Source organism: Penicillium waksmanii, assembly GCF_028829765.1.
Source record: "Penicillium waksmanii strain IBT 27052 chromosome Unknown utg000010l:1.0-3698451.0:1.0-3701458.0, whole genome shotgun sequence".
Taxonomy (NCBI): Eukaryota; Fungi; Ascomycota; class Eurotiomycetes; order Eurotiales; family Aspergillaceae; genus Penicillium; species Penicillium waksmanii.
Window position 1 is genome coordinate 1,028,167 of NW_026643256.1, and position 25,486 is coordinate 1,053,652.

The 25,486-nt window shown below is 48.1% G+C and overlaps 8 protein-coding genes across 8 annotated transcripts; 3 read left to right on the forward strand and 5 right to left on the reverse strand.

The window, feature by feature from the left end:
- Positions 1 to 151: 151 nt before the first annotated feature.
- Positions 152 to 972, reverse strand: N7481_012358 (uncharacterized protein; the record flags this gene model as incomplete). The annotated part of the gene is made up of 2 exons (XM_057271577.1): positions 152 to 318; positions 435 to 972. The coding sequence occupies 2 exons, from the start codon at positions 970 to 972 to the stop codon at positions 152 to 154; spliced, it is 705 nt and encodes a 234-aa protein (XP_057115765.1).
- Positions 973 to 1,771: 799 nt separating this feature from the next.
- N7481_012359 (peroxidase/cytochrome P450 family protein) lies at positions 1,772 to 6,806 on the reverse strand (the record flags this gene model as incomplete). The annotated part of the gene is made up of 14 exons (XM_057271578.1): positions 1,772 to 2,304; positions 2,364 to 2,640; positions 2,705 to 2,935; positions 3,008 to 3,509; positions 3,568 to 4,044; positions 4,106 to 4,167; positions 4,233 to 4,321; positions 4,372 to 5,063; positions 5,120 to 5,462; positions 5,514 to 5,603; positions 5,660 to 5,741; positions 5,828 to 5,992; positions 6,056 to 6,657; positions 6,716 to 6,806. The coding sequence occupies 14 exons, from the start codon at positions 6,804 to 6,806 to the stop codon at positions 1,772 to 1,774; spliced, it is 4,236 nt and encodes a 1,411-aa protein (XP_057115766.1).
- Positions 6,807 to 7,839: 1,033 nt separating this feature from the next.
- On the forward strand, positions 7,840 to 9,415 carry N7481_012360 (T6SS phospholipase effector Tle1-like catalytic domain-containing protein; the record flags this gene model as incomplete). The annotated part of the gene is made up of 3 exons (XM_057271579.1): positions 7,840 to 8,020; positions 8,076 to 8,995; positions 9,107 to 9,415. 3 exons carry the CDS (start codon positions 7,840 to 7,842, stop codon positions 9,413 to 9,415), a joined length of 1,410 nt encoding a protein of 469 aa, XP_057115767.1.
- A 2,359-nt stretch (positions 9,416 to 11,774) lies between these two features.
- On the reverse strand, positions 11,775 to 16,416 carry N7481_012361 (putative ABC multidrug transporter; the record flags this gene model as incomplete). Its single annotated transcript, XM_057271580.1, has 4 exons — positions 11,775 to 13,215; positions 13,278 to 15,619; positions 15,678 to 15,736; positions 15,792 to 16,416. Coding segments are annotated over 4 exons (4,467 nt in total), but the record flags the coding sequence as incomplete, so codon positions are not given.
- Positions 16,417 to 18,267: 1,851 nt separating this feature from the next.
- Positions 18,268 to 20,518, reverse strand: N7481_012362 (uncharacterized protein; the record flags this gene model as incomplete). The annotated part of the gene is made up of 11 exons (XM_057271581.1): positions 18,268 to 18,426; positions 18,490 to 18,616; positions 18,672 to 18,768; positions 18,819 to 19,215; positions 19,268 to 19,710; positions 19,763 to 19,808; positions 19,864 to 19,928; positions 19,977 to 20,117; positions 20,175 to 20,299; positions 20,359 to 20,378; positions 20,438 to 20,518. 11 exons carry the CDS (start codon positions 20,516 to 20,518, stop codon positions 18,268 to 18,270), a joined length of 1,701 nt encoding a protein of 566 aa, XP_057115769.1.
- Positions 20,519 to 22,373: 1,855 nt separating this feature from the next.
- N7481_012363 (uncharacterized protein) lies at positions 22,374 to 23,177 on the forward strand (the record flags this gene model as incomplete). Its single annotated transcript, XM_057271582.1, has 2 exons — positions 22,374 to 22,911; positions 22,966 to 23,177. The coding sequence occupies 2 exons, from the start codon at positions 22,374 to 22,376 to the stop codon at positions 23,175 to 23,177; spliced, it is 750 nt and encodes a 249-aa protein (XP_057115770.1).
- A 202-nt stretch (positions 23,178 to 23,379) lies between these two features.
- N7481_012364 (uncharacterized protein) lies at positions 23,380 to 23,643 on the reverse strand (the record flags this gene model as incomplete). The annotated part of the gene is made up of 1 exon (XM_057271583.1): positions 23,380 to 23,643. The coding sequence occupies one exon, from the start codon at positions 23,641 to 23,643 to the stop codon at positions 23,380 to 23,382; it is 264 nt and encodes an 87-aa protein (XP_057115771.1).
- A 1,138-nt stretch (positions 23,644 to 24,781) lies between these two features.
- N7481_012365 (uncharacterized protein) lies at positions 24,782 to 25,466 on the forward strand (the record flags this gene model as incomplete). The annotated part of the gene is made up of 2 exons (XM_057271584.1): positions 24,782 to 25,155; positions 25,220 to 25,466. 2 exons carry the CDS (start codon positions 24,782 to 24,784, stop codon positions 25,464 to 25,466), a joined length of 621 nt encoding a protein of 206 aa, XP_057115772.1.
- Between the last annotated feature and the right edge of the window lie 20 nt (positions 25,467 to 25,486).

A 25,486-nucleotide genomic window follows, 5' to 3' on the forward strand; every position in this document is an offset into this window, starting at 1 on the left:
GTCAATACTTCTCTACACGCCGCCCATGCTGTACACAATAGCCAAGGCTGTTCGCCATTCGGTAGCTAGAGTCCAAAGCTCTGATCGCAGGTGGATTCAAGTTGTGCCCAATAGTAAGTAAATCTATAATTCCCAGATCAAATATATCGATTCAACCAGTCTGGTTCTTCGAATGCACACACAACGCAATACCGCCCAGCACCAACGCCAGTCCCAACCAGGTCTCCTTCGCAATAACCTTCCGATCAACATACCACTCGCCCAAAACCGTAAACAAAAACGCACTCGAATTCGCCAGTGGCACTGTCAGAGAGAGTTCTATAAAATCTCGCAATTAGCAACCATCCAGCAAGACCCCAATAGAACCGAATCAAAGGAGAAGACAAGACAAGGCCTGCGGGGGTACGGATGGCGGGACGTAGACATAGACATACCATGCTTTCCAACAAGCAAGAAAAACCAAATACTCCCCGTCAGATTGATGACCAGTGGAATCGAGTACGCCGGCGTACGGAGCATATTCACAACGGTCCAGAACACAGACACGATCTTCGTTCGCACCCAGGACTTCTGCTGCGATTGCATCCAGGCTGGCGCTGGCGTGTTGTCCACATCACCCTCTTGTTCAGCACCTGCGCCAGTAGCAGCCTGCTGCTCCTGTCGCTGCTGACTAGCACTCCGCCTCCTCACTCCATCACCCTCAACATCCGCATCATCCCGCACAAGAAGCTCCTGCTCCTCTCCTGCCTCGTCCCGAAAGTCCGGACTCGACGATTGAGTCTGCGATCGTCCGCGGGGTTCTGTGCCGGTCTGTTGCTGCTGTTGCTGCTTCTCTTGTCGCGCGTTGAAGTCTGCCGCTGCGCGCCGGATAAAGGGGGTTGTGAAGCCCCATGCTACGCCGACGAGGAGGAAGGAGAGGATGTAGTTGAAGGTTGAGGGTTCGGAGTCCGGAATGCTTGCGTCTGGGTCCATTGTGCAAGGTTGGTTTAACCTTGGAGGCTTGGTGAGGGAGTTGGAGGTGGTGAAGGTGGAGGTGGAGTGCGGAGTGGGCGTTGGTCTCTGGGCACTTCCGTTTTGGGAGTGTACACTAGTACAACACACTCGACCACGGAGTTTCAAGTTCGTCGTATGGTTTGCAGTTAGGATTGTTTGTTCATTGGATAATAACCACCAGACTCCACAGAGCACAACCGAACTGCGACCAACTACCGCAACAAAGGGAATGAAAAAGAACGAACCGGCAATCCAGCCCAGCAAGACCTGCCGCCACAGAATTGAGCAGGGCAGCTTGCGTACTGTGATAAGCCGGTATTTGATAGATAAACGTGAGCTGGTTGGAATTCGGCGACATCTGGGCAGGGAAACCAGCCAGGCAAAAAACTTCCTGTGCATTGGCCAGTTCTACGACCATCGGCATTGTCATATTTCTATGGCAATACATCTCCGAGCTACAACAAAAATAACTTGAATGAGATAAGTTCAGGTCAACTTATCAGGTATCTCTCGTGTCCTCGCACCTTTTCTTTCTCTCGCACTCTCTCTTTTTGCACTACAGCCGGCTATCCGAGCCTCATTTTCAAGAACTTCTAATCCAGTGCAAAGTTAGAATTCATTACATACTACCTAATTAGCTACTTCGACCTCGGGATTAAATATCCTATCAACACATTGCAGACATCCGGAAATTCAAAACTTTTCAATTTGATCGGTTCTTATCGCTTTCCACTATCCACCTGAGGGGTGCGATATCCCCTCCCAGGGCATTCGACTATTATCTCTGCTCGCTAGGACCATCGGAACCAGGGATGAAGCCTTGGGCAATTCCGTGAGTGAACTGTGAAGCCGACCTTCCTCCGGGCACGCTGTTGACGAAGCCGTGGGCGAGGTCGTGAGCAGTGCCTACTGTCTTCTGGCTAATTTCACCAAATTCAGTGATGGCTTCGTTGAAAAACCCGGGATGTTCTTTAGTGAGAGGTTTCTGTTGCGGTTGACCATCCGGAAGACCCTGATAGCCTGGCATGCTGCTTTGCTGATCAACGGCATTGGTTGGGGGACCACCATTGGGCACAGGGACCCTTGCACCAGCGGCTTCGCTGTAAGTCGCTGGCTTGGTGGGGTCAGCGGTGTCAGTGACGTACTGCGACGCATCAGGGCCGTTGGGCATGACCTGGGAGAGTTTGTTCTTGATCAACTCGTCCTGCTCCTTCTTCAGAGCATTGTAGTTGATGTCACTGGCAACAGCAGCAGCAAGCTTGGGAGCGCGGAATACGCCTTTGCCCACGCCATCGAAGTGAACCTTCCAGGCTGTAAGAACATGTTAGTATCGGTTCTAATCTGGGTAGTCGCGTAGGAGGAAAACTTACTCGTTGGGTCGGTGGTCAGGTATGACCAGCTGTCGTTGAGATACGCCCTGTCGCCGTTGATCTGAATCTGCTTCAGAGCTCCCATTTTACCAGGAGCGGGCCGAAGGTGCTTCAGACTGCCACACACCTTGACAAGGGAACTGATGAAGGTAATGGCAATTTCGCGGCCGAGACAGGCATGAGGCCCGTAGCCTAAGTGGATGTAGGCGCTCTCTGGCCGGTCAAGCTTGAACTGACCCGGCTCAGGGATGGCATCAGCGTCCTTGCATGCGGGGCCCTAGTCAGAGTATAATTGTCAGAATTTGTCTCAGTTATCCATTCACTGGAATTGGTATCCTTACAAATAGAGCAATAACCACATCACCAGGCTTGTAAGTCTTTCCATCAACGGTGGTCTCGCTGACACAGACACGGATGTCCCGCTGATTACTAGTAAGTCTCTGGGCCTCAAGAACATATTTCCGTAGCTCCTTGTCAGCAGACTCGGGATCCGAGCTTGAAGACAAGTTTTGGATTGCCTCCCAGTGCTGCGAGTTCTCCTCTTGTAGGAAATAGTTCAGCACGTCGGCAAACTAGAGGAGATTATCATGTTAGAGCCAGGTTGTTTAAAGATAGAACCACGGGTGAGTAGCGTGGACACAAACCATTCCAATTGGCGCACCAACGCCAGCGACCGCAGTCAACCAGCAAATGTCGGCAGCTTCCTCTGGAGACTTTCCAGCGGAGATAAGTTCCTTGACGACGTTCTGGCCATACCACCTCAAAGATCCAGTCTTTGCTTCAGCTTTCTTGTTGGCCTTGCTGAGAATACCACCGACGAAAGGGATCTTTGACGTGATGCTAGTCACAGCCCCGGTAATGGCTCCAGCGGTTTTGGATACAATTCCTTGGGCATCGCTGACTGGGTTTGATCCACCCAAGATAACATTGAGGGTGGTCTCAGTAAGAACCTTAGACCCTTTATGGGCTTCGTTTCTGCGCCGCAATGCCAGAGCAGGATCGAAGTTGTTGAAGCCAAAAGTGCGAACACTCATAAGGTGCGTATAAAGCTCTGTAGAGTTTAGACTCCCTCCCTTGTTTTCATCGGTCTTCAGGTCCAAGCAGAACAGATCGGCCATGATACGGGTATTCAGAGGAATAGCGATGCTACAGGTGTATCAGTAATCACGTTTTCAAAAGATACTGGCAATAGAGGATGACTTACTCCCGGATAATATCAAGCTGGTTCAAATCTTTGCCGAGGCTGAGAGTCTCATCATCCAAGAGCTCCTTGCCAACCTGCATCGATGTTTGAGAAAGCAACTGCATAAACTCAGGCGGGCTGAACATTATTTCCTTAACCAAGTTCCTCTGGGCTGTATTCGCAGCAGCATCACCACCCAGCATGTATGAGTCGTACTTCTTGCCAGGGGTCATGTCGTTGAGGTTCTTGGCCCAGACGACGCGGAAGTTCTTCTGGTCACTCAGAACCTTAGTCACGGCAGAGTACTTGGTGACTACGTTGGGAGTAGGTGGAGGCGATGGGTCCTGCAAAGTGTACTGGTCAATAGTTCCGATTTCACGTGCAATCTGCTCGTTCATCTTGCGAGTGAACATTGGCTGTGTGCAGTGCAACGAGTTGTAAGGGAACCAGCCCGGGAATGCACGCTGGAATAGCTTCCAAAACATCGATCCTCCAAGGCTGCGGGTAAAGGAAACGTCAATAAACTTTGTGGGTACAGATAGGAAGCAATAGTACTTACATATCATAATCCTGCTGGACTTCCCGGTATCCCCATGCTGTGAGATTTGAAGCCGTGTAGTCCTATATCCATTTTTAGCACTTTTTCTTTTCTCTAGGTATCTTGTGTTTGGTCCACGGTCACTTACCACAGTGAGGAATCGGTCAGATCGCACCAAACTGACAGCATCACTGAAAACAGCGCGACCAACAGTGTATGGAGGGCAGCCGCCACACCCTACCCCCTTAATTAACAGATATCAACGACTAAGAATGAAATTTGCTTACCAGGATCCATGCGAGGCTTTCCATCCTCAAGGAACAGACCAGGATACATTTCTACCATGTCGGGGTGATCGTAGAGCTTGCGCATGAGGTCAGCAATTTGAGGGTCGGGGTTGATATCCTCAAACGTATCGTGGCGTTTGAGTCCAAAGAAGCTACGCATCTCATTCAAAGATGCGAGGTTCCACTTTCTGGAAGTCATAATGCCACTAATTTCAATCATCCGGAGGGCCTTGGGAACCATTCGGGCGTTGAATAGACCTGCAGGATCTTCCATACTCTCCTTCATGATATTCACAAGCTCAGCGTCGTCAAACTTGCCATTCGCACCACGCTTCAACCCATCAAAGGTGCGCTCTGCTGGGTCTTCGGGAATGCTCTGCTCAAAGCGCAAAAGACCCTGAACAAAGTCTTGAGGGGTGAGTTGATCGAGTGGCTTGTCCGGGAAGATCTTCTGCATGAATTGGTTTGTCCACTTTTCATCGCGTTGAGAGATGACAGAGTGGAAACGGTACAGGAGGTTGAATTCAGCAGAGACCTGGTTACCGATACCGCGCGGGACACCCTCAGGGTCAAACATTCGGCCCACCTCAATACGGGGGTCAAGGGTCCAGTCACTGGCAGAGTGGTGGGTGTTGGTGAGGCCACGAAGGTAGTCGTGCAAAGAGATGTTAATATAGAGACCATTGGTAACACTAAATCCATGGTCAGTACTAGAGGCTTTGTGTTTGAGGAACTTGAATATTCATACAGCCTAGCAGTCTGGAAGATGTCCTCATCTTGCTGTGCAAGAGCTGCCTTTTTGTCCTCTTCCGTGTTGGTAGGTCTCAAAGTGAAGCGACCATTTTCATTGATGTTCAGGAGAACATCTGCGACATAGTTATGGAAACGGCTGTACATGACAAGCATCACATTGACACCAGGGGGCTGTCCAAGGAGACGTTTCTCAGCAAAAGAATCCGGTTTGAGTAGACCACGCTGCATGGTCCGGATGCTCAGCTGGTCCTTGAGATTTGAACCGTACAAGGGGGCGAGGTCAAGGTAAGAAGAGGTGTCCGAGATACTAGGATCAACACGGTTGGTCCGGAAGCAATCTATAAATGTGAGTAAATGCCAAACTTCCGGCTATTTTCCTTGCTTCTTACCGTGAATAATGATCGTCGCATGGTAGAATAGAACGGATGAGATACCAGCTGGGTTCTCCTTGAAGGTATCATCGCTACGAGCCATGAGCACTTAAGGATGTCAGCGTGGCTATAAAAACATTCGATGGTAAGAAAAAGTGGCTTACAGTCAAACAAAAGACCAGGGTCCGGGGGAACACCATGCAGGTGCTTCATCTTGGGGACTGTTCTCGCATATGGGCTTCCAGCCTTGCCTAGGTCAGGTTGAAGGGGGGTTCTGCATCATAACTATTAGTGAATCCACTCATTGAAACTTAATAGAAAAGCCTACTTACGTTGTAGCTTCCGTCCGGGGTTCTATATTGGAATTTGTTGCCCAGATAACTCAGAGGAGGGTGCTGCAAGCTCTTCCACAGAGTGTCGATAATAACTCCAGTAAGTTTGCGTCGCGCCTTAGAGGTACGGGGCAAGGACGTCGCAATTGCAATCATCTTCTCCATCTATAATAAACGATGAGAATCAAGTTCATCGTCCCATTTGTATCCTCCAGTACTAGTACTTACAGTCATATCCCGATCATTGATAGGCTTTCCCTTGGTCTTGGCCACCTCAAAGAGTGTGCGCAGGTCCCTGAACCCACCCTTGAGTCCCATAGACTTCAGATCAGTGGCGATTCCCGTGGCCATGGCAGTAGGGTCACCGTACGGCTCTCCTGCCTGGTAGTTCTCATCGTCCTCTTGTTCGGCGATCTTCTTCTTGTTAAAAATCTTCCATTTAGCCGGGTTGAGCTTCGAGGCTATGCCAGGTGCGATTCCAGAAATACTACTTAAAGCCGACTGTGTGCCTTTAGGCACATTTATCAAACTTTCAGGTGACGGTATTAGCTTTTCCAGGAGAGGGACCTTTCTAAGCATGCCGATTCCAGGGATCTTGTTGACATATTCGGAAACCTTGTTCCTGAGCAAGTCGGAGACGCCTTTGTCATCCTTCTTGGCGAACTTCAAGTAAGCGACATAAAGAAAGAAACTGAAAACCGTAGCCAAAACTCCACTGAGACCAAACTTTGTGAGCATTGATTTAAACCAGGCTTGATCCTTGGTTCCGAAGAGAGAAGCTCCTGGAAGCGAGGACAATCCAGGGAGGGAAGAGACTCCAGGAAGCGAAACTTCAATCCACGAGTTAGCATAGACCAGTCCCATGTTTTGTTGATATCATATACTCACGCTTGGGCAGAGAAGGCAGACTTGGAGCCCAGTTCAGAGGATTCCAAGAGGATCCCGGGGATGCATTGGGGATAGCCTCGCTAAGTCCCATATTGGGGGAGATTGTGATATGATATGACAAGTGGCAATTATTAACAGTAAATTTGAAGAATCAGAGATTCTCCAGAGCCTTTCAAGGGTTTGAATTGAAAAGTTCTCCCGTGGAAATAGACATAGGTTGTTAACTTTAAGTATGTTCATGGTGACTGTAGACATCTTTCTACCTCGACGCACAGTGATGCATTTGGTCATGGATCCAAGATATCACCAACATTGGGTTGCAGCGGAATTTTATTTCTGGTAATATCCAGAAATATTGCCGTCTGGTAGAAGATAAACAATTGTGGCTTTTTCAAGCGATAACAGACTAGGGACGATGCTTTCGTTCTGATACAACACAGTACTAATGTCTAAAGCGAACTCCACATGCTAGCTACTAAGCCAGTAACAGACCAGTTGTTACAAAAATTAGCATTATTCACTCGTGTTAAACTTTGCCCATGGACAAACATAGGAGGGCTCAACCACGGCGCTAATCAAGATTCGAGGGTTGCAAACGCGGGGATGAGGGATGCAACAGGCAAGAAATATCAGCGACATTACGTCTTATAAAGGTCTCGAACAGACGATTTGAGCTGCAAAAGTCCCAATTCTTGATTTTTTCACTATCATGTCACATTCGCAACCGCCATGCGAGAGTTCCGTGTTTTCTAGGATCATCGACCCTTGGCACTGTTGTTCTAGTTCAAGTCTGCAATCTAGCTGATAATGCACGTATCATAGCATATTGTGTTGCTCTTTGAACGCTTGACAATTAAAGTTCGCATAGCTGGAAAAGGAATGATGGTGCGCAAAGGGTAAAATTATCACCAAATGAGGCCTGCCGTCTCATGTCTTTGGGCGTCATGCAAAGCTTATGCACATATGCATGGTCAGAGACTTCTTTCTCGGGCAGATCATATATACTGGATGGAATGGCTTCCTTTATCTCTCTAGCTTTTGTAATTTCCCTTTTTCCAAGACCTTTTCTCGTTCAAATACCAAAGTCCACCTTTGCACAGTATTGAAGCTCATACTTGTCCACTATGCCTCACGCAACCAACGAAACTGAAAATTCTACCAATGCTTCATCTGGCCCACGCCGGATTATTCTTTGCTTTGATGGCACCGGGAACCATTTCCAGGGCAATGAGGCAGACACCAATATTGTGAAGATCTATCAGATGCTTGATCGACACAAGGAAGGCCAATTCCATTATTACCAACGTGAGTTGCCCACTCAGTCTTTTGTTCGTATTCTTTTATCTAAACACTTGGGCAGCGGGGATTGGCACCTACGTCAAAGGTCAAGGTAACAGTGCGACACGCGGGAAGATGTTGCCCAAAATCAAGTCAAGTATCGTCAGTACAGTCGACCAGGCAGTTGGTACCTCTTTCCAGCAGCATGTATTGGCGGGCTACCACTTCGTCATGCGTTACTATCAACCGGGGGACCACCTCTACATTTTCGGCTTTTCTCGTGGCGCCTATACGGCCCGGTTTCTCGCTGAGATGATACATGACCTTGGTCTCCTATCGAAGGGAAATGAGGAAATGGTCCAATTCGCTTGGGATACATTCAGCGACTTCCAACAATCTCGTGGCAATGATCCTCAGACTGAGAAGGATGCCAAGCTAAAGGCTTACATGTTGAATTTCAACAAGACTTTTTGTCGGCCAAATGTTGGAATCCACTTCCTTGGCCTCTTCGACTGTGTTAACAGTGTGGGTCAATTTGAAATTCCTCTTTTCCGCAAATCCTACAAGGTCATTGCAAACCCACCAGCACGGTACATCCGGCATGCCGTGGCCATCCATGAGAGGAGGCTGAAGTTTAAGCCAGCTCTGTTCCACATTGATCCGGATGGCCCACCTGTTGACCTTAAAGAGGTCTGGTTTGCCGGTAACCATTGCGACATCGGCGGTGGTTATGGACTCGAAAAGGGCCAAAAGCATTTACTTTCCGACACGGCATTGAATTGGATGCTTCAAGAGGTGCTCAACCTGGAGGGATCGGAGAGTAAATTGCAATTCCAGACTCTGAATGTGGACGACGTATCGAAAGCAGAAAACGCATTCCCGGAAAGGAGGAACCTGGCACTGATGCGTTCTCACTTCGGAGGAAGACTAATCAGCCCCATGATACCCTCCAATTCGGCCATGGTACCCCTTTCATTATGGTTCTACTTTGGTGGATCCTTGGTATGTTTTCCATTTTCTTACTCTTTTCCTTCTTTTTGCAATTAGGCTTAGAGAGCTAACAAAATACCATCGACAGAAATCCTGCCAATCTTCACCCGCCTTGAACTAGAGAATGGCAGATGGATCCCGCGCCGTCTGCCTCCAAACTTGGGAGCACCACGCGACTTGCCCAGTGATGCTATCATTGATCCAAGTGTCAAGGAGATGATTCAAGCGGGCATTCTTGACAAGGAGTCTATTCCCCCCAGAGGCGGAGACAATCCCAATTTGCCCAACATCGCGAACATCACCTACACCTGGAGCAAACTGCGCAACAGACTATCTAATCAAGCGTCAAACGCCTCCAAAGATAGCGCTGCAGATGACATCAAGAGTGCTCTCCACAAAGCAATGCCAGTTCCGGCCAAGGAAACTCACTGAGCCATAGCTGAGAGTCGAGAAGGGTCTTCCAAGGAATCTTTCACCTAGATGTTTGGTACGACCCAAGAGAAGCGAATTGTTAACACAGGCGCAAAGAATGTCAAGGTGGAATGGATTCGCTGCGTCAATAGTTACTATTTTAGTCAGAATAGCTGCGTGAACTGATTTGTTACATGAAATATTCCTGTGTATGCCTGTTACTTCAAGGATAAATTAGAATCACACATCGTAGACAATGGATTCGAAGCCTTAGGGTGCACTGATCTGTGATCAGACAACCCCTACTAGGCATCTGGGCCCCCCCGTAAAGACAAGCAACAAACACCCTTTTGATGAGCTTAGAATTACGGCAAGCGTGAATGACAATTACACTCGAGAAAATATTATCAGAGCCGAGGTCTCAGCCTATAGAATTGCTGACATTAGAATTCCTATGGCTCATTCCTTAAGAAGCTGGACCGCCCCAGTCTGCAACGGAAGCGCAAGGGCCGAACCGACGGGCCGCCAAGATCCACTTGACATAGCTATCGTCGATACAGTTGCATGCTCCATGGCCCAGATGCTTGTGGAGACACCCGTGTCGCACATTTTGGGCGATGGCGAATTCTCAATTGGAAGTAGTGACGAATTCGTCACGGTGAATGTCATTCCACGGTTTCTCCCCGGCTGTCCCGGCGATTGAGCGCGATACCACTGTACAAAGTACATATTGTATCATCCCTTGCATGTTTGGTAATACAACAGAATCCATGGACCGTAGCCAGATGCTTTCCGATACGAGATATAACAGTCGTCGACAGCTACCGGCGTGTTGTGTCACAGGTGGAAAAATAAGCCGCGGGCGCTACCTTGAGCTGACCTCGACTCATGGTACGCATGTAGTCACACTCTGCCGTGTATTCCACTATCCGATTCAGGGAAGAGGTCTTGCTAGACGTCGGTGCTGAGATTAACGGACGAGGCCTATGTACTCCGTATTTTTGCTGCTAATGACGTTAGCGTTGGTAGATCGGATAGCATCAAACTGGTCCACAATGCGGTCTAGATGTATGTACTCACTGCCTTGCAAGGTCATAGTATGCAGATCGATGCAGAGTCTGGATTACATACATCACGGGCTATGTGAGCCCCGGAGCCCGTAAACCGGTACAGAGATACCTCTCAATGCTTTCTTTGGAGCCTAACTATCTATTAGTTATAACTTGGTCGGGTCCTTTCCTTTCATTGATGTCAATCCAAGTAGCCCACGTAATCTTTCCATGTCCACGATAAGGTCAGAGTCAGGAAAAAAGCAAGGATCATCAAAAATATAATAGTATATTCATAGTAATTTAGAATACAGATTATTTAATAGAAACTGTCTAACAGAATTTAAAATAACCTTAAAAGAAACGTAGTGCCTATACCACTACAAATTTAGCTAGGAAAGATATAAATATTAATTAACACTGGGGTATTACTACCATCTGCAGTATATCCACTGACCTAATATAGAAAAAAAAAAGACCTAGGAATAGAATTTAGATACTATAGTATTCAAGCTAGACCTCCAGGGCCCGCAGTAAACTATAAGTGTAAAGTTAAAATTATATATGTTTTGGTTCAAGTTGGCTCGCATACCAGTATTAAGTCTGGACTAGCAGAAGGATTAAATTAGATATTTTGAGTACTAGTACCAGTCGTGGAGTAGTCCGGATATTAAATGTTATCGATAGTATATCTGATATACAACTTTAAAAGCCAAGAGCCGGTCGGCCACCGGCATATAACAAGACCCCGACAGGTTGGCATACCGACCTGGAGATAATATCCCAACGGGTTTGCATGCTCCGAATCCCGATCGAACTGTGGAGACTAAAAGGCGACAGTCTAGCATTCATGGCTTGGCTTTATTTGGCTCAGCTTGATAAAAACGCTAAATTTTAATTTTTTTTTTCTTCACTTTATTTCTGTCATTCTTGGCGAATTGCCAAGGGCCCACCGGCAGGCTAGACTTATTTGCTCTTGATATAATATGGCCCCTTTAGCTATTACCATGTGGTACCTCGGCTATTTCCGTTCTCATGCGCTGAGCATCAATCTGCAAGTCGCCGAATAGGAGCTTGTCCCCCCGGTCATGGTTATGGATGTTTCAGATGGCTCTTCAGGATTGTATACTAAATGATAGGACACTATAGCTCTGCACAGGAGGATTCTTTTTTTTTGAATAGTTTCAAATTTCAAATGTATTATAGCCTATTTAGCCAACGACACCAGGTCTATATAATCTAAAAATCAAATAAAAAGGTAAAGATAGTATAAAAAGAGGAAAGGATATACATGGAATGAAAGGGTAAAAAGAGGGAGTGAAGCGGTCAATTTATTGACCAGCCTTGGATTTCTTCGATGGGATGAAGCTGCCAAGCTTCTGCTTGATGCCGTCAAGACTCCATTTCTTGACCCGGAAAGTGTAGTAGAGAACGGTAGCCATGAAGATATTGAAGATGATAAAGGCCCAGACGATGCCAAAGTTTCTCCAGCGGTCGGAGTAGTAGATCCCCGATTGCGCCGTAAACTGATCAGCAACCTGCAGAGAGCAGTACTCGCAACTGGAAGTAGCGTCCTTGTTAAGCACTTGACCGCCGGCCAAGGTCGCATACTTCTCAAGATACTGCCAGCATGTTTGGCCAGATGGCGGATCAAAGATGGAGAGTTCAGACTCGGAACATTCAATAGCTCGATCGTGAACCTGGGTTGATACCATGCCTCCAACCCAGTATGTGAAGGGCGAGACGCGGTACATGAATATCCAGAATCCTGGGAGGGCGGATGGGGGCTGCATCACACCGTTGAAAGTGAGAGACATTGCGAAAAGAAGGACGACGACTGCGCTGGCAGTCTGGGCATCGGGCAGAGCGGCAATGCACATTTGGGCAAATGTGCTGGCGTAGATGAAAAATTGGATGCAGAAAAGAAGGACAGTGCCTTGGCTGAGAGAGCTGGGGATACCCACGACGGCGTAGAAATAACAAGCAAAGATGAGAATACCGGTGACGGCCATATAGGGGATTTCGACAATGACGTTGGCGATGAGGAAGGCCTTCCAGGAATAGGCCTTGGAGGGCCTCTCGCGAACCTCATAGAGGGACCGTTGGGTAACGAAGAGAGGCATCAATTGCTGCACCAGAGATGTGAAGATTGTGCAAAGCATGAAAACCGAGTAGATGATTGTCTGCATTCCTTGCAGTGAAGTTTTGGCTTGGTAAAATGAGAACCCGATGAAGAGACCAGCTGCAATACCCAGTCCCCACTTGGAGACAACGTACGAGGGCATGCGCCAGTACTGTTGGAAAACACGATAGGTGACTTGGTACAGTTGGAACCAGAATGGCATGGCAAACTCGGCGGTGGCAGAAGCATCCTCGGCCTCAGCCTGTTGACCTTGCTTTTCCTTGTGAATGCGGTCGATCTCGGCCTGGACGGCGACGGATTCCTTGCTTTGCTTCCAGACATCAAACCAATCTTGGCCTTGGGGGTTCGTTCCAGCATTGACCACATCAAGCATGAACTCAGCGGGGTTCTCGCTGTCATCGCACTTTCGGGCACCGTTGGCCTCAAAGTAGTCCAAGAGGGTGCGAGATTGTTCGCCGACAGGACCAAAGTAAACGGTCTTACCACCTCGGGCTAAGAACAGGAGTTGATCAAATTGCTGGAAGAGAATGGCGCTAGGCTGGTGAATTGTGCAAAGAACTGCTTGGCCATGCTCGGCAAGCTTGCGCAAGAAAGAGCAAATAGCCCAAGAACTTTGGGAGTCGAGACCACTAAGGCATAGTCAGTATATGAAGGGCTGGGAAGGTAGCAAAATTATGAGATAAAAACATACCTGGTGGGTTCGTCCAAAAAGAGAAGAAGCTTAGGCTTCGCAGCCAATTCAACACCGATAGTCAACAGCTTACGCTGCTCGACATTCAGACCTTCACCAGGCACACCGACGATTGCTTCGGCAAAGTCTTCCATTCGAAGCATCCCGATGACCTGCTCGACATAGTCGTACTTTTCCTTCATCGAGACACTGGCAGGCTGACGCAGAAGAGCACTGAATCGCAAACTCTCGCGAACAGTTGCAGTTTCAAGGTGAAGATCCTGCTGCTGAACGTAGCCGGTTTTCCGCTGGAAGCTAGCATCGAGGCTCTTTCCATTGACAAACATATCGCCAGTGACAACACCGATGGAGGTTCGATGAGCCAGAACATCTAGAAGAGTAGTCTTACCAGCACCACTAACACCCATAAGTGCAGTGAGAGTGCCTGGCTTGACCCATCCAGAAACATGATCCAAAAGTCGTCGGGGCTCACCCTTGATCTCAATATCGTAAGAGACATCGCGCCAAGTAAAAACATCAGTTTGAGGTTGAATAGCAGACATTCCCTGGCCTTCTTCTCCATCAGAGGTGGTCTGTTTTACCGGAGCTTCGGTCGTATTCTCAACATCGTCGCCAGATTTCTCTTGGCCACGGCGCATGTAAGCAGGCTCATGGCCACGGCGGAAAACAAGAGCCTCGGCGGTGCTAGTGGTGGAGGAGTTCAACTCGCAAGCAATGAAGTAGATAGCCATAAAGCCGACCAGGAAAGCGAACAGGATTCCAAGGTTGCGCCATACATGCTCATAGGTGTACCTGTAGTTCAACCAGATGTATCGGTCGCCGTTGACAGTTTGTTCACCAGCGACGGATCCAATGACGGAGCAGGAAAATGAGGTTCCCGACATATCAGCATAAGAGGGGACAAATTGCGAGCAAGGGAAATCCCTCCCATGGAATTCGTTGGCGATTAGGATTTCAAAGGCGTAGTAGATAGGATTCAGATAATGAATCCACTCAAACCAGGGATGCATGGATGGCACTGGTAAGACAAAACCTGTATACACGACGAGAGCGAGGATCATGACACCAGCCAGACCCATGGCCTGAGAGATTGTCTTCGTGACAGCTGCCAAAGTTCGGAACACCGCACTCATGACAAACATAATCAGGAATGTAACCAGAAAGTACAAGAAGAATTGTCCAGCTTCTCGCTTAAGACCAGAAAGGAAGTAAATGATGATGTTGAAGGCGACGGCGAGGGTAAATTTGACAGGTATATCCGCTGCTATACCAGCCATTGCCTCTGTGAACGGATGATAAAAAGCATATGAATTATGCTTTTCAACAATTGGGCGCTGGGAATAAAGACTGTTGATTTCACTCATTGCAGTAAGAGCGTTGAGCAGGACAGCAAAGAAGAGGGTGGCTCCACGAGCTTGGAAGCCAGAGGTCACGGCGGGGGAATTGTAGAAAACGGATCCGATAATCAGTGCCATAATGATGTTACTAACCACAGTAGAGACTGTTGCGGCTGCATCATTCCAGAGGCGCTGATAGGCACGAACCGTGTTCAGCTTGATCTGCATAGGCACGCTGATAATATATGGTGACTTGGGGCGGGTGTGCTTGGCCTGTTTGCCACGCTTCTTCTCCTGGAGTTCAATGGCAGCTGAGGAGTCTGCTTCCATTGGGTATTCTTCCTCGTAGTCAGCAATTTCTTTTTGAAGCTGTGTGTACTCGGGAGAGTTAAGCCAAAATTTCTCGAAATCCTCAGGGGTGCGAGGAACACGATTTTCCATGCCAGGTTGAGCCTGACGCTCATCAGCGTTTGTCACTGAGGTGAGGAAGTCTCCAGTCGTCTGTCGAGGTGGGCAAACCCATCCTTGTCGCTCGAAAAATTCCTTTGCGACCTTGGCTTGTCCAAAGAAAACCTGTCGACCTTCATAAAGAACAACAACCTTATCAAAGATGTCATAGATATTTTGGCTAGCTTGGTAGGCAGCAACGAAGTGAGAAGAGCCAGAGAGATCCGAAAGAAGGCGCAAGGATTCGACAAACTTCAAGGCTGTTGCCGAGTCGAGACCTCGAGTGGAGTTATCCCAAGCTCCTAGGGGAGCTGCTGCCACAGCCATCTCAGCAATACTAACACGCTTTCTTTCACCACCGGAGACACCACGAATGAAGTCATCTCCGACCCGCGTGTTGTAGGTGTGACTGAGACCAAAGACCGCCATCACAACTTGTGCCATATACTTGGAGAACTCCGAGCGAGACATGCCTTCGAAGCGATGAGTTGGGGTTCGTGTCGCACTGGCAAATTCCAGTGTTTGTCCGACCGTCAAATGGGGGAAATGGCGATCGACCTAGAAGGATAGCATCGTCAGCAGACTGTTGAGCATAAAATAAATCTGAGAGTCTCACCTCTTGGTTGTATACCACTTCGCCTTTGTACTCCTTAATCATGCGAGATTGGGGAATGCCTATCATATCAAGTTAGCAAGATATCTGACTAGAAATTTGGAAATAATTCCATACCGTTATAGTGAATGGTGCTATCTTTGTCAAGCTCCAGACCATGCAGTTCACCAGTAATAGTTTTAAGCATGGTACTGCAACCAGAGCCAGGGCGACCTAGGACCAGAAGCAATTCACCCTTCTTCACTAGACCATTGAAGTCCTTCAGAATTCGCCTTTTGGGGGCGTGTGATTCACGAATCGTCTGTGGAATTCGAAGAGGGGCAGTCAACATGGAGTCAACAGTATCCTGGAATTGCAAAGCTGCCCCTGATCCGTAGACATTGAGGTTCTTGAAGACAATTCCCAAGTTCTGGCCGCGATGGGTGCCATCGCGCTGGGCGTCGCTCATGGCCATACCGAGCCATTTCCGAAGGTCAAATTCTTTCGATTGAGGGTTCAATGAGGCATCGTGTTGAGCAACTGATGCAAGACGATGAGTAGGAATAATTGACTGTCGGCGAGATTGTTGAGTAGCAATCCGCGTGAGCGTCTCCACGTCGTGCTGTTCGATATAGTTCAATGGCTCGTATGTTGGTGTTGAATCATCCTTCGACCAATGATCCTCATCATGTGTATGTTCTGAAGAGGAAGACATGGTTAAAAGATAGGAGGAGACGGCCTCCGATCCGGGGAAGAATGGAATACTAGTAGAAGAATGTCTGATGACGATAGAGAAATCAGGAATTAAAGGGATGGTACGGAGCGGCGGCCCCGGAGGTATTTAAAAAGGATAGGAGGAGGAAGCAAAACAGAGTTTAAAATCTGGAACGGGTGAAAATTCGATTTAGGCACCCCACGAGCTGGAATTAGATATAACGTTCGCTAGGTACGGCTGAGATCCAACTGCTCCGATGTTTTCGGTCGAGCTATCGAAGCAGTGGGTCTCGGAGTCGGTTCAAAAGTGAGGGCCGGGTCTGCGACTCCATAGCCCGGCCGCGAAAGAATATGTGAAAATATGCAATGTGATTGGTCTCGGATGGGGCTAAATCCGGTGGTGGATCAAAATCGACGTCGATCATTCGCAAAGGTCTGCCCCCCCTTCCCGGAAGGGGACGCCCCTTTGCCCTTCCGCTGACTCAGTGCTATCCTATCCGGGTTCCGAGGATTTTCTATTTGATTACAATCAAGAATTTGGATTTACATGCATTGTGTTCTATAAGGTTCTGGGTAATTCTGTCCCACTATTAGCTAGACTGTTTCATTGTCGCCTTTTCAGATTATCGCAACCCAAGAACTCCGAGTCCGTACGGAATATCAAAGACCTGCAAGGCCTGGCTATCTTTGCCAAGAGAGCTGAAGTCATGATGTCACCATTATGTACAATTAAATACTACTGAGGCCCAACAGGACGCAACAGATTGGGCGGTATTTGGGCCTGGGGATAGATCAACAGTGAAAGATGATATGCGTTGCACTTTTATCCACTAACGTTAGAAATTTCTCTTGGGCCATGTGGTGGGTCGCTCGTGTCAATGCACGATTGGAAATATCCCCACTATTCATATATTGAATATTAGTGTCACCACTCACACCCACTGCTTTCTTCGGTGGGTGCGACGACGATCTCTCCTCCGTCTTTTTTTACATAGCTTTGAGAGATCCTCGTAGCAGATTGATTGCCTTGTTCGGCAGTGGGTGCGAGCGGTGGCACTACGAGTAGCCTTGGGCGATCCTGATCCCATATAGTTAAAATAGCCAGCAAATAAATACATATGAGGGGACAAAGATTCGATATAGCACTCCACAGATGGTTCTACCGAAGACAGGCCGGTTCTCGTTTCTTACCACTGATACACCAGAGATACTACTAGTATCAGCTTACCCAAATGACCTCATAATGGCAGGCCAGATTTACTGACGCCTTCAGCAACCTAATCTTCGCGCTATGCTCTGCCCGGCCCTAATGCATATCCATTTATGCAGTAATTCATGCAATCCCGAGCACGGCATCAGCGACACCCGGGCCAAGATCTGACCAATTGACCCACCAGAAAACTGTTCCGAGTGGCGGCCAAGGGATTGGTGGCGGCTCCGCTCAGCAATAAATAGGAGATATCGGTATCGGAAGGATTTGGCCCCGATCCCGATCTCTCTTCCTGTGCCAGCCCTACACCCACCTGTCAAGAGCCGGCTGCGCCACGTAACTAATATTTTTGCCGCTTATTAAGCGGGATTTGGTTGTGAAGTGAGTAAGGAAATCTATGTTAAAATGTTATCAGATCATGGCCATGAAATATCCGTTAAAACCGCTAAAAGCGTAGCAACTGTGTTATGCGCAGTAAAACCCGAGCCCAAACTATGATTCTACAGTGGTTTTAGTGGCATGGATTAGCAAAAGGTGTAGAATCGGAGCAGGCAAAAGACATAGAACTCCACGTAAAACTTCGTATGTACAGATTCTCTTTAACACTTTTACAATTGCAGAAAGATTCGTCTATACGAACAGTTACATCAGGGTATGTAGCCAGTTGAGGCCATGAGGATACTCAAATGCTCAAACCGAACTAACAATCTCTCTGTGTTGATCTGTTGGCTTCAAGTCCTCCGCATCATCGAATGGGGTCCCACGCAAATCAGCCTCGATATGCTTGATACGTTCTTTTTCTTCATGGGCAGAGGTATCTCCAAAAATAAGATCCATGTCCTCTAGAGTCTAAATTGCATCAACGTCAGTGCTGTCCTTCAATTTGAAGCAGTAAAGGTCGGGGTTCAGTACCTTTCCACGTGTTTCTGGAATACAGAAGAATGTAAAGATAAATGCAATCAAAGCAAAGGCCGCGAAGAAGATATATGTGCCCCACGTGATGGTGTCGAGCATGTCAGGGGTGACCAGGCCGATGATGCTGGCAAAGGAGTTAGAAACGGTAGGGCAAAGGGGCTCGTGGGAATCCAACATACAAGTTGCACATCCATGTGGCAGATGTGGTGATAGAAATGGCCTTGGATCGAATCGAAAGATTAAATATCTCTGAGGGAAGCACCCAACCAATAGGTCCTGAAGTGATTGTTAGTGGCAGACATTAAATATTTAACCGGGACACTTACCGAAGGAATAGGAGAAGTTAATATCGTAGATGTAGATGAAGGCAATACCTGCCCAGCCAGCGGACTTGTGGCTCATAAGATTAGCCCCATAGGCCCCCAGGATTCCACCCACGATCACAAGTGAAATACAAGTACCGGCGGCCCCAGCCATTAGAAGAGCTCGACGTCCAAATTTGTCGATCAAGAATAGTGCTGGAAGGGTAGACAGGCAGTTAACAATGCCATATACTCCAGTTGCGAGAAGCGAGGTGGTGTTGCCATCCATTCCAAGCTGGCCAAATATCGTCGGGGCATAATAGATCATGGCGTTACAACCGATAAATTGCTGGAAGAACATCACTGCACAGCCAATAAAAAGTCGCTTAAAGCGTGCCCACTTTGTGAACAAAGACATGTACTAGAAAAGGCATGTGAGTTTAGAGCAGAAGAGATGCAAATGAAGCACGAACCTGAGCGGCATGTAGACGCACACCTGAAAGGTTAGGGAAGTTCTGTCGAGCGAAGGAGTTTTCCAGCATGATAGATGCTCTAACTTCCAAATATTCGCTCTGCAGGGTCGTGCAATCGCGATCCTTTCTGCGCAGTCTTGAGAGAGAGACAAGCGCGTCATCATCACGCTCCTTCATAATCAACCATCGAGGCGATTCTGGGAAGAATATCATTCCGACTCCTAAGATCACCGCCGGCACGATCTGAAGTGCCAGTGGAATACGCCAGGAGGCTTCTGATTGCCCGCTGCAGCCCGTTGTCGGAATATCATTATATGGGTCGAAGGTTGGCTTTGCCGATGTCCCACCAGTGTAAGGCATGTCGGGAGCGCAGCGAGTACCACCAATGTAGTTAGTGCCGTAGTCAAGCCAGTAGCTGACGAGAATTCCAATGGTCACGGATACTAGAAGAACATTAGTCTCAATATTTTCGATCACAAAGGGTAGAAAGCGAACATTGTTGAGTAACAACCAGACCTCCACGAATCTCAGGGATAGAAACCTGTTACATCATTAGCTTGCCGTTCAGTCAATACTTTCGCGAAGGCGGATGTCACCTCGGAGATGTATAATGGCACCACCATGGTCATCATTCCAACGGCCAAACCGGCAATCGCTCGACCTGAAGGAGTTAGCCATAATTCAACAGCCTAGTATCTGCTCAACTTACCGGCAAATAGCATCGGGATGTTCACTGCTGCACACTGAATCGCAGATCCAATAACAAAGATGACCACCGCAAGATTGATAGAAAGCTTCCTTCCAACACGGTCCGCGATGGGTCCGTTGATCAAGGATCCGAACCAAGCAGCTAATAATTCGTAAGTACAACTATACTGAAACCATCGATCATATTTCTAGAGCTTACCGAGTAGGAGCGTCGAGACAAACCAGCCTTTGAATCCGCTATCAGTGAAAACACGCGGAAATCGAGCTCCAAATGATTCCATAGTTATCACGCCACTAATGACACCTTGATCATAGCCGAACAACCTTTGTTTTGATCCAATTAGCGAAACATATAGCATGCGGGGGTTCAAACAGGCACGCACAAGCCACCGAGTGTTGAGAACTGGGTAAATATCAGCATCATGATTATTCTGGTATGGGTACTTGGCACTTGGCACTTACCGATGCTACGCCACATAGATATGGATTCTGCAAGACCAGCTTGAAGCCGCCCTTTGGCGGAGTGTCAACAACGGAGCCCATCCTGATTAGATCGTTCACGTTATTCACACACTCGATAGTGGGAAAGACCTGGACCGGGGAGACAAGCTTTATATATGCGGTCCAGCCTTGCAGCTTTCGCCGGACGGGAAACAAGAATGCAACCTTTTTGAAGCACTCTCTATGCCGACTGGACGACAGTACTCCGCTTGCCGAGTCCGAGCGAGGTCATAGACCGGCGACAGTGTCGTGAGCTCGGGGCGGACTGCAGTACTCCGTCCAATGAGGGCATAAAGGGGGTGATCTTCGGGACCCGGTTCCTCTCATGGATGGGCCGACTCAATTTAAGGTGTAAACCCCCAATGCGGGGAAACTTCGAACCACGGGCGCCCCTAAACTCAGGAGGTATAGCGACAAGCAGCAAGTCAGCTCAAGGTAGTACAAGGCTTCTGAGGCTGATGATGAGATATAAGCGGTTAGTTCCTGCCATATCTCCTTTTTTGGGCTCATCAATGAAAAATGTCCCTCAAGTACGGAGGATGGTGTTGCGAAATCGGGAATCTGCCCGAGGATGTGGAGAAGGGGGGGGGAAGTTGGGGAGTTGGGGGTGGCGGGGATGGGGCATCAACGGGCCATGCCAGTGCGACCCGGAGAAGCGTGCACCGTCGGTCTTGCTCCGATCAGGCCAGGTCTGAGGTGTGTCATCCACTGAGCGCAATCCATTGGGACTTGTTGAGATCTTTTATGTACTAGTACTTATAGCCCGAATCCTGACCATTTACCTGAAAGAGACGCAGAGTAACCCCTTCCAAGGTTGGGAATATGCATAATACTAGTAGCTACTAGTATTCCCGTACCCGTAGCATGCCACATGCTACTACTAGTAGGTACTAGTACATACTTCCATGTTTTTATATTCCGAGCATTTAAATAATTAGACTGCACAAATCCTATCCCGAAGGTCATTGTACCTCCAACCCTTGGAACGCCATTCACCGACTCACTGGCCGCAGATCAAATAGTAGCTTCATAAACTCCCCGTATTCAGCATTTTATCGCTGATAATCATCGATCTGTGTATTTCAAGATTAATTTGGGGTTTCCAGGCCATCTCCTAAGTCTGCTGTCGGCAAGAAGATGGCCTGTTGTGCATGAAGCTTACCCTCAAATACAGCCCCAGTGCGACAACACTGCCGAATCATCACCATTCCGTCCATAGGATAGTGCAACGGACTTTCGAGGGACTGAAGCTTTTACTCAGCATGCGTCATATTGAGCAGATTAACCCACCAGCGCTGACAAATTTCAGTACTGTGTCAGTGAATAAAGCATCCCACGAGTACGGTCCATTTTTCAACTTCATTCCGGGCTTGTGGCAGCTTATCTTGTACGCTCTACTACAATACTTTCAGTTTGACGATTTTTATCTAGACCATAGATAGTAGGCAAGTCTGCTAATAAAGCCTCAAGTCACGTCTCATTTGCCATCTTGCTAATACTGTCACCTCTTCTGCATTGAAAAATGAGGTATAACGTATACTATAATGTCGCCTAGACTCTCTGGTCTGAGCTCTCTAAATTGCAGCCAAGTCAGTGTGCAGCATAAATTCCTGAAAATCCCTGACAAATTACGTGTCAAACTGAAGATTGCAAACTTATTTTGTCGTTTGCTCTCACTCATTTCTGCTCTCCTCGACCCAATCAAGGCTCGACCTTCCTTCCTTTGATCCACCTCGTCCTTCTTTCCCTCTCGATCTCTCGCAGGCGCATACCATTATTTCATCCGCTATCATCGCGTCTCAACACCTCCCTCTGGTCAGTTCTGACTTCACTTAATATCTCACGACACAACGCTGACAACTCTGCTCCTCGTCCTCAAGCAGGAATCTCGAGTAAAATGGCGACCCTTAACCCTCTACGTGTCGGGGTTCTTCTCGTCGACACCGTCCAGCTTCTAGACATTGCTGCCGTCGACCTCCTCTTCATGACGGATCCCGAGTACATCAAAGAGATCGGCATGCCAAAGTCAATGCAGGAGCTTGGTAGACCCTGCCAGGTCCATTACATCGGCCGTGGCGAAGCAAAGGAACACTCGCCTGTGACTGCCAACATGGAGCTCTCCTTGACCGACTCTCTTACCAGCCCCGCCGTTGCGCCCGGACAACTTGACGTGCTTTTCGTTCCTGGTCCTCCTCCTGATAATATGCCATGCGGCGATGACTATCTGGAATTCTTGCGTGAACATTTCAAGGCCGGAGCCGAGATCATGTCGGTTTGTACCGCTGCCTTGGTGGTTGCATACTCCGGCATCACCAAGGGAAGAGTTGCCACCGCGCCTCGCTTCTTGATTCCGCGTCTGCGAAAGGAGTTCCCGGATACTAGGCTCTGGGATGACTCCATGCGAGTCGTGCGTGACGGAAACCTCTGGTCCTGCGGTACGTTATTTTGCAATGACTGCTTCGTGACACAGCATGGCTGACTATACATAGGCGGAATCACCAACGGCCATGACTTGATGGCGGAATACCTCCGCCAGAACTACCCGGCACCACTTGTGAATGTGATTCTCGGGGCTGCAGATATTGTGCCTCGCAAGATCGAATACCCAACTGGTCCTGCCACCGATAATGCCTTCTTCCTCTGGCAGATTCTGCGATCCGTGCCTCGCTATGTTCTTCGCATGTGCAACCTCCAGGGCTGAGACGCTATTTCAGGGAACTACAGACAAGATGAGAGTCTCAGCTAAGTAAGCATGGCGTTCTAGGAGGCTGGACATAGTCCTTTGATTGCATTTTAGCCAAGTCCAATCTATTCATTTCGTGATTCATCAAGAAGTATCGGGTCCGATAATGCATTAAGCAATCTCTTCTAGTAGCACAATGACAGGTAACATAAAGTTGATTTCACACATCAGAAACACCCTTCTTTACCGCCTCGTCCTCCCGATCCAGCCGTTCTTCTCCCCTCTTTTCCATATGAAGCGTCAACCACCACACTGCCCAAGCTGTCAGCCCGATATAAACCGGAGAAGCGGCACGAGCAACAATATAATAGTAGGGGTGGGTAATATCAAGCCCAAACCTCGCAGCAGTGCTCTCAAGATAGGGATAATATCGACTCATAGAGTACACGAAGCCGGGAACAGCAACATAGGGTATGGCCGCCATATAGAATAATCGGCGATCTGTCGACCATAGATCCCTAGCATAGCGATAATGAAAAACAACAAACCCCACTAAAAAGCAGAGAGCGACCACCAGCACGCCAGTTATGATCGCCGATAATTTGTCCAGCCTCCATGATGAAGAGGGGCTCCTTGAACTCTCGCAACAGTAGATTGCTTCGTCGTGCTCAACTGTTTTCGCATTCGGGGTATAGGGGAACCCCAGGCCCAAGAGAATAGGCTCTGTCATCCAACACAGGAAAGTCCAGTATTGTGATGGCAATGGAGATAAACGCTCGCCACCTACTATGGTTATTACCCGTATCACCCAGAAGAGGGTGAGTTCTGCCGAAAATATTTCTGATCTTCATGCATTAGCTTTATATTTGAGTTCGCAGGGCGGTAGAATACTACTACATACCCATATTGTGTTGTGTATGATGTCGAAGAATATGAAGGTAACTGGGAACAACTTGAACAATTTGATTTTTCTCGTGGACATTGACTAAATAAAGGGACAAAATTATCTGAGCTGCGAACACTGCCCCAAACACTTGTCCTGGGGCCAAAAACCACAGCCCAATCAAGACGTCAGATGCCCTGCTAGGCAGTAACTTTTTATCAATATAAAATCTGCATTATTGTAATTTGAAATAACATTTGGCTCTACTTGTGCTGGCAGTGGATATGGTTATATTCGACCTTTTTCGTTCACGCCAGTTGTTTCCACACTCCTCATTATTTACTATCACCACCACATCCCTAAACACAGAAAAAGCTATATTAAATGCATAGACAAAAGTCTTTGATACTAGTCTACGGAGTATTCACAGGCTATTTATTTCCTTCTAATATTATTATTCATTTTATAACATCCCCCCCTTTCCCGAATCTGTTCCTTGCATGAGGGGCAGCCCCAAATTTGAACCCTAAAAAGGCCCACAGTTTCCAGAACCCGCGACCGACGTCATCCCGCAAGATGACTGCAACTGATGATCATGGTTCATGGCTGTCGCAATGGCGTCGATGTCATCGGGGAAATCTTATCCAACATCAAACCACTCCCACTCTTAAGCTTGAGCAGAGCATAATCAACTTCTGAGCTTTCCCTCCACTCACCGATTTCAAAAAGCACCATATAAATGCCCACCGACATCTCAATCCTCGTCTTCGTCGCCTCGCCGCTCGACTACGCCCGATACCGGCACACAGCTCTATTCTTCGACTTTGCGCAAACGCAAACACAAACGCAAACGCAAGGGACAGACAAGAAGATTCAACCAGCAGCCCTTGAAAATGGGATCAATACCCAAATCAGAAACGAGCTAGAGCCCAAGAATGCGGAGGAAGATACAGGCGCAGATGTAGATGGATCTCCATCTCCATCTACAGAAGACCCCTCCTCCTCCCCCTCCTCCGAGGTTAAATCGTCTTTGATGGAAATCACCGGATCACCAGGATTCTTCAACTTTGCCGAACACATAAACTCCGACATCCCCATCTCCTCTACCGGTACGTTCCAACTACCCACGCCTCTCTCAACCCAACCAAACACTAATCCCACCTCTCCAACATAACAGCTCTAACCCGCGTAATCCCCGTCTCCTCAATAAAAGACGCACCCCCCCCGCCCTCCGCCTCATAACATCCGAAACACCGATCCCAATCGACATTGCAGAGGAAATGGACTGGAATGCCCAGAATTGGGTCGGTGATGCGCTGGACCGGCTTGTCAAGGCGGGCTATTTGGATACGGAGGATCGGGATCGGGCGTTGGATGAGATGGTGGATGCTGTCCTAGAGGCTAAGGATGAGGAGACTTCTTGATGAGGTCGAATTGGAGACGA